This window comes from Varanus komodoensis, unplaced genomic scaffold (assembly GCF_004798865.1).
Source record: "Varanus komodoensis strain SLA01 unplaced genomic scaffold, ASM479886v1 scaffold1, whole genome shotgun sequence".
Taxonomy (NCBI): Eukaryota; Metazoa; Chordata; class Lepidosauria; order Squamata; family Varanidae; genus Varanus; species Varanus komodoensis.
The window spans coordinates 50,127,029-50,147,304 of record NW_025335268.1 but is presented as its reverse complement, the minus strand read 5'-3'; the positions used below and the strand labels follow the sequence as shown (position 1 = coordinate 50,147,304).

The window sequence follows — 20,276 nt, the reverse complement described above, 5'->3', positions numbered from 1 at the left end:
TAAGTTGGGATGATGACATAATAAATACATGCTGGCCAAGTACATTAGCAGAGTGGTCTTGTTTGAGATGAAACTTATCTTAGGCTTATAAAGGCCAGCTTCTCACATTGCCTCAGTAGTATATAGCCTGTACAGCCTGTATTTGTTCCATGTTCCTACAATGGTGTCAGGGTTAGGGTTAGGGTTACCTGAAGCAGCTCATTCTGCTGCTTTCCAGTCCCAACATTGTCTCTGCTTCTTGGACAAGAGATGCTAGCATTTGCAAGCTCCTCAGATGTGAACTCAGGCAGTCTATGTTCCCAAAGCAGCATTGGAAAGGAAGGCACAGCAGCCATGCGCTGCTGAAATAAGATGGAAAGATGTCATAATAACCTTATTAGATATGGAACTACATGTTTCCCCCCGCAAAAAACTCCAACCTTCTCCCCATATGAACTTGCCTGGCTCCTGAGGGTGGCTTCAGAGGCCTTTTTCTGTGTGCCGCAACCAAGACAAATATTTGGGAATGGGCCTTCAGCGAAGAGTCTCCTAAAACCCTCACAACATGTGGTGAGGGATACCAGTTTGAATATCTTTAAATGTGGATTTAAAAAATGTGCCAACGTTGTCATCTTTTCAAAACCAGTCCAGGCTGTTGGATTGTGTGTTGTTTTTATTCTCTCACTGTTTGTTTTGATGAGATTTTATTTGTTTTATGATTACTTTAACCATGTTTTTTTATTTTGGATCTTTTTACCTTTCATATTCTTAATCACCTAGAGAATCATTTTCTTCATGGTAAGGCAGGGTACACAGCAAATAAATGATGCTTATTTTCTTAATTTGCACATCATGTATACCCCACTTATTTTGGGCTGCTTTTGTTTTCATTCTAGATTGGGTGGATGGGAACATTTTGCGTATTCTGGATGAAAACTTTTCATATTGTATGGTTTTTGGAATATGTTTTCTGGTGTTTATTTTTATTTGTATTAAATAAAATTTAATACAAATACAATTAAATATATTAAGTGTATTAAATATATTTTATTTGTATTGCTGGTTGAGATTTATCTTTGTTTTTACTACATTAATTATGAATTTAATTTAATTCATGAGAAGCATAATCTTTTGCCATGGGAAGCATCATCTTTATCATCATCATCATCGTCACAATTAACAGGGTCATTGTTGGATAATTGGTAATTTTCTGCCAGAAATGAGGTGCATAAATTTAAAATTATTATCTCTCTGGCCAGGGTTTTTTTTCCTGGCAAAGTTAGCTAAGTATGTTTCTGTTTCTTCCATGTCTCTCCCCAGTTTGAAAAAGAAGAGACTAGCCAAGCAAAACACAGAAACTGCTTCCACAAATGCTTCTGGTACCCCAGCATCTAGAACTCAGACTGGAAAAGAGGATGGAAGCAGAACTGTTTTGGTGCAAAACAATGGTTGTCAAGAAAATTGCAAACTTTCTGGGGAAAAGGAAGACTATGAGAAAAAAAAGAAAAAGAGCAGCCAGCCAAAGGATATCAGGCGCACAGATCTTAAGCGATACTATAGTATTGGTAAGTTTAAGGGAGGACTACATCACTTTATTGAGATCCTTACAGATCCTGAAATCTGTGGTGGTTGTTTTATATATTTATACTTTCAGTAACTTTACTTCTATGCGTCGGTATGTAATGTATAAACATGTACTTTTATAAGTTCCTCTTTGCCTTTCAGTAATGTTACAAAAATGTTATCTTATTGTTCTTGGCAGAAAGAACTTGGGTTAGCAAAATCACTTTGTGGATATTGAATTTTTAAAATAATTCGATAAGAACTGACCAGTATTTTTAGCATCATAATAAAGCATGATTCTGTATATTTGAAGGAGTTGTGGTGAATCAATTGGTTAGGGTTTAGTACATCTGTGACAATTGTGACTTTACCTCTGCACATGGACATCTGTCTCTAGTCTGATCCCCTTGTAAATGGAGACCCAATCAACTTGGCTCAGAAAATGCAAGTCAGGTGAATAAGTTGTTGCCACATAACTAACAGCATAACTTTTCCTAGCTATATGGCTCAGAGTAAATTTGCTATTGGTATGACATAAAAAACAAAGAGGCAAGCTTCCCTTGGCCATAAAAAAACCAAAATCCAAAATACGCAGTACAGAAATCACTGTTTCATCCCCTTGTCCCGGCACAAAGCTACAGGGCTGTAGCTATGAAGTGTGCATAGCTGGTTCAATGTGGAGATTGCAGACTGTACGAATTAGTCATTTTGACAGTTCCATTCCCTCCAACCACTTGGCAAAGCTATCCAATTTGGTTTCCATTGACTTTTTATCTAGTGCATCCCCTAACGTTAATACCTTGGAACACCTACCAGACTCAACAATTCATTGAGTGAAATCTCGATCTTCAGATTGATTGAATCCAAGCCTCAGACCTTGTGGCCACAGCAACTGACTTAGTATTTTGTGTCTTCTTGGACATCCCTTCCTACGCATACACGTTTTGTACCATGAATAGTTGTAGAGAACTCAGAAACCTGAAAACTCTTTTGTAGCATTTCAGTTGGTCCAAGTAAGGTAATCCTACTTAAGAGGTAAGCTTCCGTTGACCATAAAACCCCCCAAAATCTTACTTAAGGATTTTGAATTCTATTCATGCAATATCTCTGGCAGGAGTGAGTGTGTGTGTGTGTGGAGAGAGAGAGAGAGAGATTTATGCACCATTAACGAACTGCCTGTAGTAAAAAGGATTACATTTTCTTGTAAGTTACAATAAGATCATACAGTTGCACTGAATTGGACCAATGACTTGTTAGTCTGACACTTTCTAACTAGATTTTCCTTGGGAATCCACAAGCAGAGAAAGGAAGGAAAACTTCCTTTCTAATATTTTATTTATTTTTATTTATTTATTAAAACATTTTTATGCCGCCCCATTCGCCGAAGCCTCAGGGCGGCTTACAACAATAAATAAAAGTAATTATAATATAAATTACAATAAATATAAACATTAAAAATCCAAAAAATACAATATAAAATAAGCCGCCCTGGCCAGATAAGATCAAATAATACTAACAGTTAAAATGCCGCTTAAATAAAAAGGTCTTCACCTGGCACCGAAAAGCAAATAACGACGGCGCCAGGCGGACCTCTCTGGGGAGCGCATTCCATAACTTAGGTGCCACCGCAGAGAAAGCCCTCCTCCGAGTACCCACCCTCCTAATTTCTTTCACGGAGGCCTCTCCCGCTGATCTCAAGGGGCGGCTGGGCATATATGGATGAAGCATTCCTTTAGGTAACCTTAATTTTAGGCCATTAATCGTGTTCTCCATTTAAATAATCCCTTCTGGTCCTGGATGATTTGTCAGCACAACATTGGGTAGGTTGTTATAACTTGTGTTGTGCATATAAATACTATTATCAGGTGACTGAATATTCTAATACTAGAAATCAAAATAAGAGGAAGAAGTTTTTGTTCCAGTGCATAGTACTTTTTGTTGAGAACACTCTCTGATGGATATACAAGATCTTATTAGAAAAAAAATACACCATTGGAAGCATTATACTTAACAACATAGTCTTTTGAATGCACACATCTTTGTGTAAACATTGCATTCTGGAGTTAAGAGCGCTTGTTAGACCAACAAGATGCCCTGGAAACTCCATGAAACAGAAGCATAAAGTAATACTTTATGCTTCAGCTGGAGAATACTTCAGTAATACTTCAGTATTACTTTCTCTTGCTGCTTCCTAGACACTGAAGTTCAGTGATGTACTGCCTCTGAATATGGAGGTTCTGTTAAAGCTATGATAAGCTCTCTCCTACAAATTTGTTAATTCCACTTTAATTGTCTACAATGTCAGGGACCACTATATTTTTCTGTACTTTAGGCTTACTGCACATGTTCCAGATTTGGTCTGAAACTACTGCACACCAGGAGGGGAGGATGCATCCCTTTCACTGGATTGTAAAAAGGCGAAAATGCCTCCATTCACTCCAATTTATATTTTTCAAAATACCCTTGTTGGAGAATAGAATTTGGGGATCAAATGTTGGAGGATTGATCTTCCCCACCCACAGGGTATATTCAAGTATAATGCTAAGTCACCCTGAGAATAAGCCATAGTAGGTTGTTCGTTTGTTGAACAATCCATGGTATGCCAGACTGTAAGGCTTATTGTGGGTTGTCCGCCACCTCTCAGTCCTGATCAGCTGGGTTCCACCATGTGACCCAGCTTCCTTTGCAACAGAACCAGCGCTGCCTTCCCTGTTCTTATTGCTGCTGGTCAACATTAATTTTTGAGCCCCAAAAAGTGTAATTGAGGTTGTATTTTTTATTATTTTAAGCTCCTGAAAAGTATGCAGTTATGTTTGTAATTCATTTAATTATTACCTTTGTTGGATTTTTGCAACTGCACTCTTAGTTACCTGACAGGCGCAGTCTTTCCTGGTTAATTTCCTTATCTGTTTTAGCCATCAAAGGCAGTACTCCGCTCCGCTTGACAGATGAAACAAGCAAGGAATTTGACCAGGAAAGACTATACATATTAGGCAGCTGTAAGAGTACACTGACAATAATAAAAATAATATTGTAAATGTAGTTGCACAATATTCTGGAGCCAAAAAGAAAGTGGTAGTAAACCAGTGATGGTCATTCCAAAATGCTCCTTGGGTATTGGTGGAGGGGTAGTCAGTGGGGGCAACACAAGGGAGAACGCAAAGAGCAGCTGGGCTTTTTTCTGCCTAGCTCACTAGCGGATCCCTGCAGCCTACAGTGAAATTGCACTCCCAAGTTCAAGTTCAAGTAACATGCTAACTCCAGCTACAACCCCTAGAATAAGCCATAGATTCTTCGGGTGGCCTGTTCCTGTGGGAAGTAGTCTTGGTTCGAATGATATGACAGGCCGCTGTCACTGGTTACCCCGATGGGTTGCCATGTCAATGTGAACCAGGTCAGTGAGTATTGGTTAGAAGCCAAATTGGGTCTGCACAGAATTATGCAAAAGAAAAAGAAGGTCCTTTACATGCTTCACAATTCACATAATGTGCAGTTTGACCCTAAGCCAGATGCTGTCATGGCAACTTGTGGCAACAAATGCCACAAGTTAAACCTACGTTGTGTGAGGAAGCACTTTCTTGTGTCTGAACTGAAGGTAATGCCCATCTATTTTATTGGATAATTCTTGAGTATCTTTTCTATCCCTGCATCTTCACTATAGTGTTCATAATTTTATAAGCCTTTATCATGGTTTCCTTTCCATCAACTTTATTCTTCTCCTCTAAGCTAAGAACCGTCCTAGGCTTTAGGTTTTCCCTGTGGGCACGTGCAGAATGATGTGTGGCAGCCAAATTAACTTATACACTATGTCCCATTAAACTTCTGGAGTGTAGACAGAATTTGCAAGAATGACTCCATCATTTGGCAGGACACCGCAAGGATAATGGGATGGAAAAAGTTTGTTTGGAAAAGGTCCAAAAGGCACTCTTAGTTTAGACAGAGTAGTTGGGGGCAGTTTGCTAGAAGTATTATGCAACATTTTGATAATATAATTAATCTGCTTAGCAGCTGCAGCACAAGTTCAACCTTTTAGTAACCTTAAAAAGGGAGCATTCCTTTCTTCCTGTGCCAGAGATACAGAGTCTGTGGCATGCAAGGTCTTTCCCTTGATTGTCCTGGTTGTGATGCCTCTGCAAATTTGAATGGATAATCAGAGAAAGAGGAGATTTGTAATGAAAGATAAAATTCTGTTGGGCTGGAGAGAAAAATCATGCTTTTGTGGCTTTCAAAATAAGTCTTGAGTTTTATTCAGTGGTGGCTTTGTACTAGTAGAAGCACAGCGCTACCCAGTTATTCCCGTAACTTAATGATCTTCTGAAACAGCTCCAGTGTGATCGCCCTGGATTCACCTCATACTCCCTTGCATACAAACACACGCATACAATTCCCATTCCTCACTTTAATGAGGCTTTAAACAAAACATACTTCACTGTGGGTATGGGTGTGTTCAGGAGGCAGAGAGCTGCTTAATTCTTTCTCACCAACACAGCAACTTGCTTGTGGAAATGCCCTCCTCACCAAGATATTGCAGTGAAGGCAGATTTGGGCTTCAGTCGTCTAATACTTTCCTGGGATTATGCTCCACTAAGTTAATGGGATTTACTTTTGAGTAGACTTGTATAGTACTGTATTGTTATGGTATATGCTTCCATGGACTAGAGCCTATTTCCACAAATGTGTGAAGTATTATCTTCAATTGACAGAGTTATGGGTGAATGTGCATGAATATGCCCAAAAAATTGGGACATGCAAGAGGTTCTGTGCAAAGCTCACACATATTTAAAGGAAGCATAGTGATGGTATGGCGGAGTGGTTAGAGAACTGGACAGGGATCTGGGAATGCTGGGTTCTGTCACCACTCTGCTGTAAAGTTAGCTGGTTGACTTTGGGCTAGTTATTCACTTTCAGCCCAACCTACCTTACAGGGTTGTTGTTATGCAGATAAAATGGAGTACAGGAGAACTATGGAAGTTGCCTTGGATTCCTTGCAAGAGGAAAACAGGTGGGGTATAAAAGCCATGTCATCATCATCATCATCATCATCATCATCATTATCATCAGTAGTAACTGCAAATGTTTCTGAGCTTTGCCTTGCTAACTTAAGAATTATGTAGAGGAATAAATTTCTAGAGTTACCTCAATGAAACAATCAAATTCTACAGCAGTGTAGAATTTGAAAACTGAGAATTGTGAGTGCATTTGGTTGCAGTTATTCTCAGTAGGAATAAAGATTTTAGAATGATGGGCACAAAACAAGTACACCACAGTTTGGTCTACATTTCATGATTTGTTCTGGTATACAAAACCTTGGAGACATCCATTTGCAATTGCATTCTGTTCCTGTACCCCAGATACCTAAAAGAAAAGCGGTAGGAATTAGCTTCAATAATCAACAAATATGTCTTAATTCCCTCCAGTGTTGTTTGTTGCAGTTTTGCCACACAGCTCTTGCCACAGAAGGGGCGAAGTTTAAAGACAGGAACTTGTAAATTAGTAACCACAGATCTACTGCTGCTTCTTGGACAAGTAACAGAACATAAATTCTTAGCCTATTCTAATGCCCAATTCTTTTCACTCTGGCCAATCCTTAGGTGTAACCTAAGTGACGGGATGCTTCATAGCTGGGACGGGACCAATATTTTCAGCTTGTCCTCAACTGACAAATGTACTCTTGAAATACCACAAATGGCATAATTTCTAAGTTTATTATTTTCTGAGAAATGCGTTAGAGAAAACCAGTAATTGAACAGAAAAACAGCTTAGAAAGAGGTGTAGAACTCATTGTGTGAACTTTGTGACAGGTGGTCCAAGTGCAATCCTAGGCATTTCAAAGAGTGGGTGAAAGACTTCTGCCTGAGCATTCTGCAGAACTTCTTTCCGGTAGGGTGGTCCACCTGGTCTGGCGCTGTGCAAAAAAGCTCTTTATATTATATTTTACCTAAATATCAAGTTACAGGTGCCAATTTGGAATATGCCTGCACCTGTGGAATGGTTGTTTGAAGTAGAAGATCTGTTTTTACTACATAGCACCAACATCAAGAAGGTGGAGTGGGAGGAAGGATAGCTGTACTTCTCCCTGACCTGAAGTATCTTCATTTAGATTGTAAGACCTGGTTCTCATAAAACAATGCACTGTGCTGACACATCTTGCCTAATCATTTCCACTGCAATGGGAGTGGCTCAACAACCCAGGGACACTCAGCTCCTGGATTGTTCAGTGTTGCACCTGAATCAAGAACTGGTTTCTTGCAGGACAGACAAGTCAGAGTTGGAACTTGCAATCTTGCAGCAGGAGCAGTATGACCCCATAACCCAGGGTTCTAAAACATTTGTTGTGATTTATGTACCCTATTTATGTACTTGCTGTTGGGTATTATATTAAAAACTGGAAATCTTTTGAATAGTATTGACAGACTGAGTGAGTTGGCCAAAATAGCCTTAGGCTTGGAGGTTGAGGTTTTGTAGTTTTCTAGTGCTGAGAAACATTAAGATTGACACAAACATTCCCCCACTTAATTTTTACATGTGACTCAGACATTTTTACATATGATTCAGTGCTGTGAGTACCCACAGTTATCCAGTGTACAGACCAATCAGTGATGTTGGTGGGTATATAGTGGATTTGTGTCAGATATAACCTTGTGAAGGTTTGAATTTCTGAGGTTTTTTTCCAATTCTGCAGCATGGCATAGCAGCTTGGATAATTCCTTCGAAGCCTGATGGATCTGTTTAGTTTCTGGAATGTCTTTGGGGAAGTTCTTACTGACATTGATTTCTAGCCTTTATTGTCAAGACTCATCTTGACTTATGTAATAGGAGGATGTGGACGTACACTTTCTAATGTGCCTTGGTTCATTAGTTTGAGACCAGACATCGCCTTTGTTTTCACAGAGTGCTGCAAGTAATGAATCAGCAGGATTCAATTATTTACTTGTAAAGAGTCGGAGACGTGGTACATAGAGCTTGTTGAGACTTATAATGTGAAACATTGTAGAATAAGGTGATTTTTCAATTGAGTGTCTGTTACATTGAACTAATGTAAATTTTAGAGCATATTCACACATGGCACTAAAACACCTATTTGATGATTGTATTGTGGTATAATAGGACAAAATAGAAACTAGCCTTTTTGCCCATGCACAGAACTCTTTCACATGATTCAGGGAACAAACCAGGACATCACTTGTTAACAATAGTTTGCTGTTCCATCTAACCTGGGAAAAAGAGGTTAGGAACAGAGGTGCAGTAACTTGGTTCAAAGGCCAGATAGCCATGTTTCTCCCCCTGGGCTCATGCTCTTTCTTGCCACCACTGATTATTTGGTGGTTTCCTGTGGTTCTGTGCAATTTTCCTTCCCATTCTAAAAAGTTGACATGGCTTTCTGAAGGTTTGGTTCAAGACAATAAGAGTTTTAAGTTAAAATATGCTGCCATATTTGGCCTTGCCTCTTTCACTTCTGCCTTGCTCACTTGGCCTTTGGCTTCAGCTACTGGTGGAATGTGGTACCCAGAGGCTTCTCTGAATGGCAGTTCAGCTTTCAACAAGCAAACTATTCTGTAACCCTGCTTAAGAGCTTAGTATCAAACCAGGAAATTAAATTGTTTGAATTCGATTAAATATCCTGACTTATTCCAGAACAATTAACCATCGTTTCCTGGTTTGGCCAAAATGGAAATGTTCTTTGCTGGTTGCCATGAAGGCAAAAAGCTCATTTTTGCTTATTAAGCTGAGATAGAGTTCTCGGAACTCTGTGTGTGCCTGGGTGCACCATTTGCTGGGCAGCTTGGGCAGGAGGAGCTGTTGCATACAGATCCTGTGGGCAGCTGGCATGCTGCTCTGTGAATGGAATGCTGGGCTGGATGGAGCACTGTGAATACTCTTTCACTACTGTTGAATGTATTTGGGTGTTATTCATCTAGGACAGAAAGCAGAAGCAAACCATTTAAATGACAGCATGTATAAGCTGCACTGTGAAGGTTTACATAAGCATTAGGGACATGGGGAATGCAAAAATGTCTTGCTAAGTCATCATGTATGAAACTCCCATTTACTCTAAACTGTGAGAAACTAAAATTAGTGCAGCCTCAGCTGAGATCTGCCCAGGATTCTATGTGCTCTTATGTGCCTTCTCCTGTTCCTTTGCTACAAGGGATAGTGTTCGTGTTTCAGCTGAAGGGCTGGGGGTGGAGTATGCAGTATTACGTTCATCCTCCTCCTTAGTCTGTCTGAAGCTGGATTGCACAGACCAGGACAAGCCCCTTACTCATTCACTGCCTCAACAGAGCTTTAGGAGAAGTGTTTGCGTGCTTGCATCAGAACGGACATTGCTCTCTTTTAATCCCAAGCTGGGAGAAAATGGATCATCTTGCTTTCTGGGAGTCTGGGCCTCAATTTTGCTGTGGCTTATTTTCAGTGCTCTCTGAGGCTCATTTGCTTTGAGCCAGACCAGACTGACTTGGTAGGAGGCGTGACAAAGAACTTGTTGGACGCAAAGCCCATTCTCTTTGCTTTTTCAGCAAAGAAATAAAAAAGGGCCTGTAAAAGGACTGAAAACAGAGAGAATCAGGATTTTTGGAGGTGTGATTGGATGATCCATCGGCATTACTGTACTGAAGATGTTTGCTGCAGAGTGCTCTTGTGTTCACTATCCAGGAGAATTTTGCAAGAGCTGCTTGCTGGGTATGTCTGGAAAGGCCTTGAAGGCTGTGGCTGCTGTGGCTGCCTGTGAATATGCTGAAAAAGGCATCAACGTGGAATGGGAAGAGGCTTTGCCTTCTTCAGGATACAGTTCAGCAACTGGAGACAGCTGTGAATCTCTGCCGGAAGCTGTGGCCCATGATCACAGTAGCGGTAGGATGGCCAAGAAAAAGCTGCTAAAGCTGTGCAGCTTCTCAGCTCAGAAGCATTTCTCCTGGTCTGTGGATTACAGGCAGCCCTACCTGGTGTTAGGTATGCAAGCTCCTGATTCCTGTCTGTTCATCCTTATTGCACATAGAGGAGAGGGCAATAGCCAAGCAGCACAGAGACAAATGATTTTAGGAAAGCAGACAAGACTTTGAAAACTTTCTGATGATGCTTGAGTATATGTTTAGTGATGGCTCTTGACATACAGCATTTCCAGGAAAAACACAAACTGTTATCAGATCCTTTTGCATGCATATGTGTTAAGAATAATTTATGAATCTTGCATGTAGGTGTTCAGGGGCGTGAGGAACATGTGGCCTTCCATATGTTGTTTGGCTATAATGCCCATCTGCCCTGGCTAGCAGAGTCAGATTACAGATGACACACAGCTATGCACATATTTTCTCAGACAGAGTGAAGATGGTCTCTGAAGCTGCAAGTGTCAGTGGAGAAAGATGGTGTGGGGATGTGGGGCGAAAGCGGCTGCTTAACTCTTGCCCTTCTAGTTGGCTTTCCATTCCAGTTTTCCTTCCACCAGCTGCTTTTTACTCTGGGGAAAAAAGCCCATGTGGACCTGTCTCTTTTTCTTAAGAGGGTAATTCTGAGAGTCAAAATGGTTGAAAAGGAAACAGTTCAACAGCTTTTTCTCCTCACCCCCTCTGCTTTCTTCCAAAGACTGATTTGAGTTTAAAGGAACATTTTGAAGAGATTTGTTTATTCAAGACATTTATATAATTCAGAATATTTATTCCAGGGCAGTTTACAGTGCAGAGGTAGACACCACTGTATATTATAGATAGTTTGGTTGTTAGACAGCTAATCATAGCAGGTATGTGGAACCTCTGTGGCCTACGTGAAGAGAAGAAGCTATAGCTTTGTCTCAACAGCTTTGCATGCATAAGTCTCAATGCCTGGTGTCTCCAGCCAGCATGGCTGCACAAGGTGCCATCCTAAGACCCTAGCGGGCTGCTGGCAGTCAGAATAAATAACAGAGAATTGCCAAAGTAGACCAAGTTCATTTAGTATAACTTACTTCTGTTTTATACAACAGCATGGTATAAGTGGTTAAACAGGAGCTTGGGAGACATGGGTGGCCCTAGTCCCCACTTGGCCATGAACCCCTTAATGTAACCTAAGCCTCAGAGTTGTGCGGATAAAATGGCAAAGAGAAGAATTATGTGAGCCTCCTTGGGTTCCTTGCAAGAAGGAAAAAAAGTGGGGTATAAATGCAATAATAAATAAAGATGTTCCTGTCAGTATCCAAATATCCATTTTAGGAAGGATTCAATTAATTTTGGTGATATAGTTAGAATTCTTGTAATTATTCTCTGAGCATGGATGCTTTTATTGGAATCCTGAAAGCTGGAAGCTCCTTATTAACACTTGAAGAGCACTCAGAAAACTTTTTTTTTTTTAGCTGAAGAGTTAATTTTTTGCTTGGATGTGAAAATGGCCCAATAGTTTCAATTTGTAATTTTGTAAAAACAACTCTCTAAGTGCCCACCCTAAGCAAGCATCTGTTGCAATGACTTTTTACCATGTTTTTGATCTTATAAAGAGAACCAGTGATCCTACAAGGTCATAGGCTGAGTCATGCTGAAGCCCATCGCCCCAGGCAAAGCCTTAAACCTACCACAGGTCAGGTGATTCTGAAGCCATCAGAGAGAAGTAGACCTGTTGCTTCTTGCAACTGCTTGATTATGAGTGTAAGCACTTTGTGTACTTCCCTGGGGGGAATGTAGTACTCAATGTGTATTACAACAGATTCAAACCTCTTCTGACCCTAGGGCTCACGTTTAGTCTCAGTTTACACCAGAGGATCCACTTTTAATTTTTTCCCCATATATATATATATATGTCTACCTTCCTCCTCCTTTTCATCGTCGTTCTCTTTTTCTGTACTGAAAAACCCATAAACCCACAAAGAAATGTTGGTAGTGCCGCCACTATAGCTTAGACCGAGGATACCTCTGGGGACTAACTGCCGTTTGAGAACCAATGTTGTATCACTAATAAATATTAATCATGCAGAACTCCTCTACCTGAGCTAATGAAAATGTGGCCTGTATGTTTTCCATCTATAGAGGAAGTGACCATTTAGTCACTTTAGGTAAGCAGCATTGCATTCTTAAAACCTTTAATGCTCATGTGGAAGTAGTTCATGAATAAGAATTGCAAACAATTATAGTGACTCACAAAAGCCAAAATTGCTTTTCATCCATTGTTTAAGCCATTTATCATACTTATACATGTTAAGTCAAAGTCCTGTTGATGAAGAGGCATGGGAATTTGCCTTTAGAATGATGGCAGAAAGGTCAGAGATGGAAGTGAACTATGGTGGGAGGAACTTTTTCCCAAAGACAATAAGCTAATATATGGAAGTGCAACTTTTCAATATGAGTTAACCCCCAGCTAGCTGGGACATGAATACTATAAAGTTTGTGTGTGCTAGCAAATTAGAGATTTGAAAACTTGTCAACTGAATTATTCCTCTGGTTTCTCTTTCAGATGACAATCAGACCAAAACAAATGAGAAGAAAGAAAAGAAGATGGTCTCGCAAAAACCCAGTGGTACAATTCAATACACTGTAAGAAGTGGTTGCATAGAATTTATTATATGAAACTTTTAGGAAATGTTCACTTACCCCACTTCCAACCTTATTTCAGTTACTTGCAACACCAATCAATTACTCTACATTATTTTGATTGTTTTGTTGTTCTATATTTAATATTCATTGATTATGCTTATATGCTGCCTTCCCTTTAAGGAGCCCAAGGTGGCATCCATGGTCCTTGTCCTCTTCTCCGTTTTATCCTGACAATAACTCCACCTGGTTAAGTTGAAAGTCAATGACTGGCCCAAAGTTCACCAGTGAGCTTCATGACTTAATGGGAGTTAGATCCTGGGACTCCCAAATCCCAATTCCACACTGGCCTTATACCAGTAATGAGAGACAATCATTTTCCTGAAATCTTATGCCAATATGACTTGTCAAATGCCGTGTCAGCTCTTTCATATTCTGATTGTGTGTGTGGGCGTGTGCATGCATGTTCATAAGCTTTTCCTACAGTTCCCATACAAGGCCCCTGTCTGGATGGAGACTGCAGCGCCTGGGCAGGGGGACTTAACCCTTCTACCCATACTATTTTCCTGCCAAAAAAAATCTCTTTAGCCCTTCCTGTTCCTTGGTGCTTTTGGAGGCAAAGAGCAGCTTTTTGCCACTTAAAAAAATATCTTTTTCATGTATCTTCTATTCAGAGCCTAATGCTGATTTTGCACCAAGGTATCTATCTAGCTCAGCACCTCCAGAATAGTAGGAGTACTAGCTATTGTGGAAAATGACGACATTGTTATGTCAAAAGCTGCTTTGATAGCAAGTGTGAGAATTTACATAACTGTAGAGCTTCATTGTTGTTAGTTTGTTATTACAGATAGTGAAAGCAGAAAACAGCTGAAACAAAAATCAAACTGGTATGTGAGCAATATATGAAACTGCTGTAACTAATCTCCTATTGTTTCTGTCTGGCCCTGATAACTCTTGTTGAAATGTAGAGGATCATAACATGGCAGTCCTCAAACATTCAGAAAGAATAGAATTCCTAGTCACTGGTACTGAGAAGGTGTGTGGCAGTTCACACACTCAGAATTGTTCCATGTGTCTGAGCCTTGTGTAGAGGCATCTGTACACAAGGCACATTGTTATGATAAGCCGATAGCTAATCACTTTTAATTCTCAAGAGCATGGGGATTGGCAACACAGGACTTCACATAAACTAGGCTCACTATTTTGCATTATTCCACAAAAATCCGACATATAAGGATCAATGTCTCATGTGCAGATTGCATTTTAGGGATTCTAGCCAAAGAACCCTGACATCTTTTATTTTAGAAGCAGAGAAGGGTAAGTAGCAGTGGAGACATGGTCAACCAACAAAGGCGAAGTAAGGCATGGCAAGAATTAAAAGATGAAGGAAAAAAATATAGACTGGCTTCTTACCACCAGCAAGCCTCAAGATTAAAAAAGGAAATTCAAACTGGAAAAGGTATAATAAGAAATTTGACTGACTTTGAAATTATAATTCAAGCAGACCATCTCCTAGGAGTTATTTATAAACAACTGGTTAAATATTCTACTGAGACTCAGCAAGACAAAATATGCATGAAGAGCTGGATGCTGAATCTCCAAGAAGACATATCTGCCTGCCAATGGGAAGTCTTATGGACAAAGGACATAAAATTTACTGCATGGCAAGCACTAAGACAAAATTGGTATAAGATGTATTTCTGGTGGTGCATTACCCCAAAAGATATACAGAAAATAGAATTATAAGAATTATAATGGAAAATGTTAGAAATGCAAAGAGCTAGATGGGACATTTTACCATATTTGGTGGACATGTGACTGAAACAAAAAAAAAAAAAGGTTTTTTTGGAAGCAGATATATGGAAGCAGATAATGCTTCCAAAAAAATGGAAGCAGATAGATGCCGAGATGCAGAAAATACTCAAAACTGACTTTCCAATGAATGCCAAGAAAATGTTACTAAGTATTGCCCCAGAGACTATCCCAAAGGTTATGACAGACTTATACAAATATATGATAACAGTGGCAAGAGTGATAATTACCTCAAAGTGAAAAGCTGAAGACTGCCCAGCTGTCAAAGATTGGAAAAGCAAGCTAGTTGAGTGTGCAGCAATGGCGAAACTAACTAATTATGTCAACAGAAGACCAGTTAAAGAATTTACTCAAAGATGGAAGGCTTACTATGAACAATTTAAGTAATTGTTAAAGAAAATATAATTGCTACATATGTTTGTGATGACTGTCCATTACCAAAGCAATCTTATGATCTATAAGTAACTACAGGTTGGATAAATATAAGACTGAGAATTGAATGGGTTGGATGCGAAAGATGTTGATCGAGACGTTTATTTTAAATGTGCTTACATGAGTTGCTTGCTAAATCATTGGCAAGCAACTTGGAATGATGTTGGAATGACGCTTGGCTTCTCTTTTTCCCTACATACTCCTTTTTGCTTTCTCTTGTACTTTCTGATAATAAATACTAAGATGAGAAAAAAAAATACTCCAAAGTGATGTGAGTGCCCTTTGGGGCCAACAATAGAAAGCAGAGGTATCCATTCTTCTGTAAGGCACATTTTGTAAGGAAGTGTTCTGCAATCAAAGGGTTTCTTCATGGAGATGAATGTTTAGTGGGTGCTCTGGACATGTAAGCTTCCTTCATAAGTGAAAAAGAAAAAAATATGTTAACACTATTCCCATATGTGCAATTCAGTACACTGCATGGGTAATGTTGGCAGAAAGAATATTAGACTTCTTGTTAGCTGTGAATCTGCTAAAGCTTTTTTGACGTGGGCCTTTTTCCTTTGCCCATTTTTACCATGTGCTTCATTTTCTTTTCTTCTTCCTGCACCTCTAACAGCTTCCACTCATGTGCTGTATGTCACTCATGCAGAGTAACATTCTGCTCTAGTAGTAACATTGCTTAAGTACTTAAAACAAATGCATTCCTATATAGATTATAGGACTTATTCCACAGTGGGACGTATTCTAGGAATAGTGATGAGGAGTCAGACACTGGATTTAGTGAAAGACTAAGAGGGCAGGAGCATTTCAGAAAACTGTTTTTCGTTCAGTTAAAGGCTCAGCTTCATTCTAGATTGCGTCACTGTTTCTCCTCAATCTCACCAGCCACTGATATTCAGCATGTGTAGGAAATATCTCCGTGTTCCTATGGTCTAATAGGAAAGGAAGGCATTATCCTGGCTCAGTCAGAAACCTCCTTCACATGGAGCATTTCCAAGATGTACATGCATAGCCCATGTACATGCATCAGATATGCAGACAGAAGGAGTTTTGGACATGACAGCAGTGGGGATTGCACTGTTCCATCCAGCCCTACTATCATTCCTCAGACATTTCTTGAATGTGGGAGATGAAATTGTCTTAATATGCATCCTCCCTATCTTTAGCATCAAATTATGGGCGTTCATCATTGCTGCACACAGAATTGAGAAGAGGCTCAGGTGATTGTGTAGAAAGCAAATTTGCTCTGTATACAATGGCCTTATCTTTTAAAGCCAATAAATAGTTGACTTAATGAGATAATTCTAGATTGAAGAAGGCCAATATGACGTTGGTGTATTTTTGAGTTTATTTTTTAGTTAATATTCTAAAGTTAAATCCCCACTGCAGTTGGGACACAAAACATGGGAGTATTTTCCCCACTAATCCTCATGGGTATTGTGCAAATAAGTTGGTTTTTTATGAGCTAGCACATCTGATTGCCCTTGGCTTTTTCAAGAGGTCAAGCAATAGAATACTTTGGAAAAGAGTTTAGGAAAGGGAGTTAGATTTTTTAAAAAAGGCTTTGAGTAATGTATTTAATCCATGACGTTAAGATATTAAGTGGACTGGACCAAACTGTGTATTTAATTAATGATATTCTGCCATGGCACACTCAAACTCAATTTTCATGATATTGTATTGCTGCAAAATCAATAAGGCATCCTATAGCACCATAAAAGTTAATACATCAGATAAAGTGGATGATTGTCCACAGATGCCTATACCATAATACTTTTGTTAGTCCTTAAGGTGATACATGACGATTTGTTTTTTGTATGGAAGGGGAATATCAATCAATAAAATAGTACTGTAAATCCAGGATTTATATTTGTTGATTTTAATACGGCATAATTGAGGGGGGGGGACATTTTTTAAAATGTAATATCTCTGTCTTTCTCTTCCTTAGGCTGGAAGCAAAGATACCCTAAACAACATAGCACTGAAGTTCAACATCACACCAAACAAACTTGTGGAACTCAATAAACTTTTCACACACACAATTGTTCCAGGACAGGTAATTGTGTCAATATGAAATCCTGCTTTCTAAAAGTTTTTGTCTGTCCTAACCCATAACGGCTCTTCTGAAACCATTTTGAACATATGCAGTATAGTTGCACACCATTTTTAAAGATGTCAACAGACACCGGAAGGTGTCTATTGAGTTTCTAGCACTGAAATTACTCCTAGAATGGGTAAAGACAACCTGGTGTCCTCCAGATGTTTTGCACTAGGAGTGTTAGAAACTGCCTTATGTCAAGCCAGACCAACTATTGTCAACACAGATGTCAGTGGCTTTTCAGAGTCTCAGGATGTTTTCTAGTGGGTTGAAGGTGGGACTTTCTGCCTTCTTGTCGACTACAACTCACACAGGCTTCAGCCAATGGTTAGGAATTGTGCGAGTTGTAATCTAAAGTACCTAGAGGCAACCTGTCTCCTGCAAATATGGGGTGATATCAGAGTAGATCAATATAATACTGAGAAGACATCATATTACAACTAAGATCACCAAGGCTGTATTAATTAGAGATATTCACATGCTGCCTTTCAGTTTACAGAACGCTCAGGACAGCTAATTACAATTAATAAAACAAGGCAAGAAAAAACAAACACATCATCATCATTAAATTGCATTTATATCCCGCCCTTTTTGCTCTTGTGAGGAACCTAAGGTGGCTATATAGGTCCATTTGTGATGTAGGCTATGCTGAATGTGTGTGACAGGTTCAAAGTCACCCAGTGAGCTGTATGGCCAAGCAGGGACTAGACCCCCGCCCCCCCGATCTCCCAAGTCCTCATTGCAGCACTCTAACCACCACACCGGTTCTCATACCACCTAATACATAAAATCAACCAACTGGACTTTCATAAGGTCAGAGGGACAGAGACAGTAAAGTCCATAGAAACCATGGATGAGAGCTATTTTCAAGAGAAAATAGAAAGGTCTTCATCTGGTTTAAGAGGAGTCTGACAGTAGATCTGACTGTGTCTTATTATTGGAAAACAACTTATGCCTGGCTCAGAGAAATTGATTTCCATGTCATTTAGGATTTACAGCTTGGTGCTTTACAGAACCTCCCAAGTAGTTGTCTTCATAGCACTTGCTGGCAGAACTTGCTGCCTTGATGGATTTTTAGCAAATAGATCATATATGCATGATCAGAATACATCAAATAAGCTTAATAATTTTAAAATTCATTTTCCTGTTTGGGGTTGATTCCAGGTTCTGTACGTGCCAGATGCTGAGAATATGTCTGCTGCATCAAAACTAGCATCCTCAAGTCCTGGAGCTACTGTTTCACCTTCATCATCAGATGCAGAATATGATAAACTTCCGGTAAGACTTCCAGAAGTCTGGACAGATTCTGAGGTTCAAATTACAGAGAACTATGTATGTAACACCTTAAATAATTAATTTGTTATCCCTTCGTGAGAGTAAGCTGTGTTCCATAAAAACTTATGACATAATTAATTGGATAGTCTTTACGGTGCCGCAATACCCTTTGTTATTTTCCTGGAAACAAACCATACAACCTCTGTGGATTCTAAATTATTCATACTACCACCTGCATAGTTCTAGTTCTCAGATGGGGCAATGCTGGCATTCAACATAGTCCTGGTTTGGATTCTGTGTGGCCTTGGTCTTCTACCATTACCAAGAAATGTAACAAATGCGGCTTTATTATATTTTTAGTCTGTCCCAAGTTCTCTAAATGCAATGTTAGCATAAGGAGGTTTCCTCTCATTTTGTGTATTATGTTGACCATAAATCAGCTTACTTCTTTTTCTGTTTGTATGTGAGCTTTCAGTTTATGTAGTCATCTTCACTGAGCAGAAGATGAGATCTGTAGAGCTTGCCGAAGGCTTTCTATACTGAAGATAACAATACAAATATAATACAAGCGTGAAGGCATTCCATTTGTACTGGCTTGGCTCCTGCCTTCTTCTGTGAAGGCAACAGCATTGCATTCATGGAACTGCATTCCAACCACACTCTTATATCTATGCAGCTCTCTGTACCCCACAAGAAATCTTCTTCTCAGATGTAGGACCCTTTGAATAGTGTGAGATCCGTTGTGGTATCAAACTGAGGTAGAAAGCATGCCTCAACTCCTCCACCTTGACTAGTGGAAGAGCAATTTAAGAACCAAGGCAGTGACTTTTCTTTTTTTATTTTTCAAGGATGCTGATTTAGCAAGAAGGGCCTGCAGACCACTCCAAAGAGTCCTGTCATCCACCTCAGAGGAAGATGAGCCGATTGTTGGAAAGTTTTTAAAAATGAATTGCCGATACTTCACAGATGGCAAGGTAGAGGGCTTTGCTTAATTCTTTTGCAAGAGGTTTGTTTCATATTTTATAGGCCAAGAATGAAGGACATCTGGCCATCCAGATATTGTTGGCCTGCAGCTGCCACCATAGCTTATGCAGGTTAGGGAGCCACAGTCTGACCACATCTGGAGAGCTGCATGGTCCCTATCCCTCTTATAAGCAAAGGACAAGCTCGAGTGCAGTCAAGTGTTTCATGTGGAATTGCTATTAAGAGACACTAAGGAAGATGAGATCTTTTAATGAGGTTAACAGCCATTTTAATTCTGTAAGCAGATTCAAAGAATTAACCAAATTGACTGGTAGTAATCCCATGAGCTATCATAGATGCTTCTGAATTAAATAGCATTGATGGGTAGCATTTTTGCGTTGAGGAGATTGATAAAGACGTTCCCCGAAAGAAGACAAACAAATGATTTGTAAAAACAAAAACAACGCATCAGCCAGGAAAAACTGTATCAGAAGGAATAGAGACTGTATGATTGAATAAAGGTTCACATTCTGAACTGTTAATTCAGGTGTGCAAAGCTTTTGATATTCCAATGCAGGCCACAAGGCAGGTTATAGGATGTGCTGACTGTCTTTTACACACACACACACACACACACACACACACACACACAGAGCGAGCGAGCG

The 20,276-nt window shown here is 39.6% G+C and overlaps 1 protein-coding gene across 1 annotated transcript in view; it reads left to right on the top strand.

Moving 5' to 3' along the window:
- NCOA7 (nuclear receptor coactivator 7) overlaps positions 1–20,276 on the top strand; it is an 81,378-nt gene that overhangs the window by 38,207 nt on the left and 22,895 nt on the right. Inside the window, exons 3-7 of the mRNA XM_044419856.1 lie at positions 1,300–1,544; positions 12,955–13,034; positions 17,224–17,331; positions 18,538–18,651; positions 19,497–19,622. Of these exons, the coding sequence (XP_044275791.1) occupies positions 1,300–1,544; positions 12,955–13,034; positions 17,224–17,331; positions 18,538–18,651; positions 19,497–19,622 (673 nt within the window). The remainder of the gene's footprint in view (positions 1–1,299; positions 1,545–12,954; positions 13,035–17,223; positions 17,332–18,537; positions 18,652–19,496; positions 19,623–20,276) is intronic.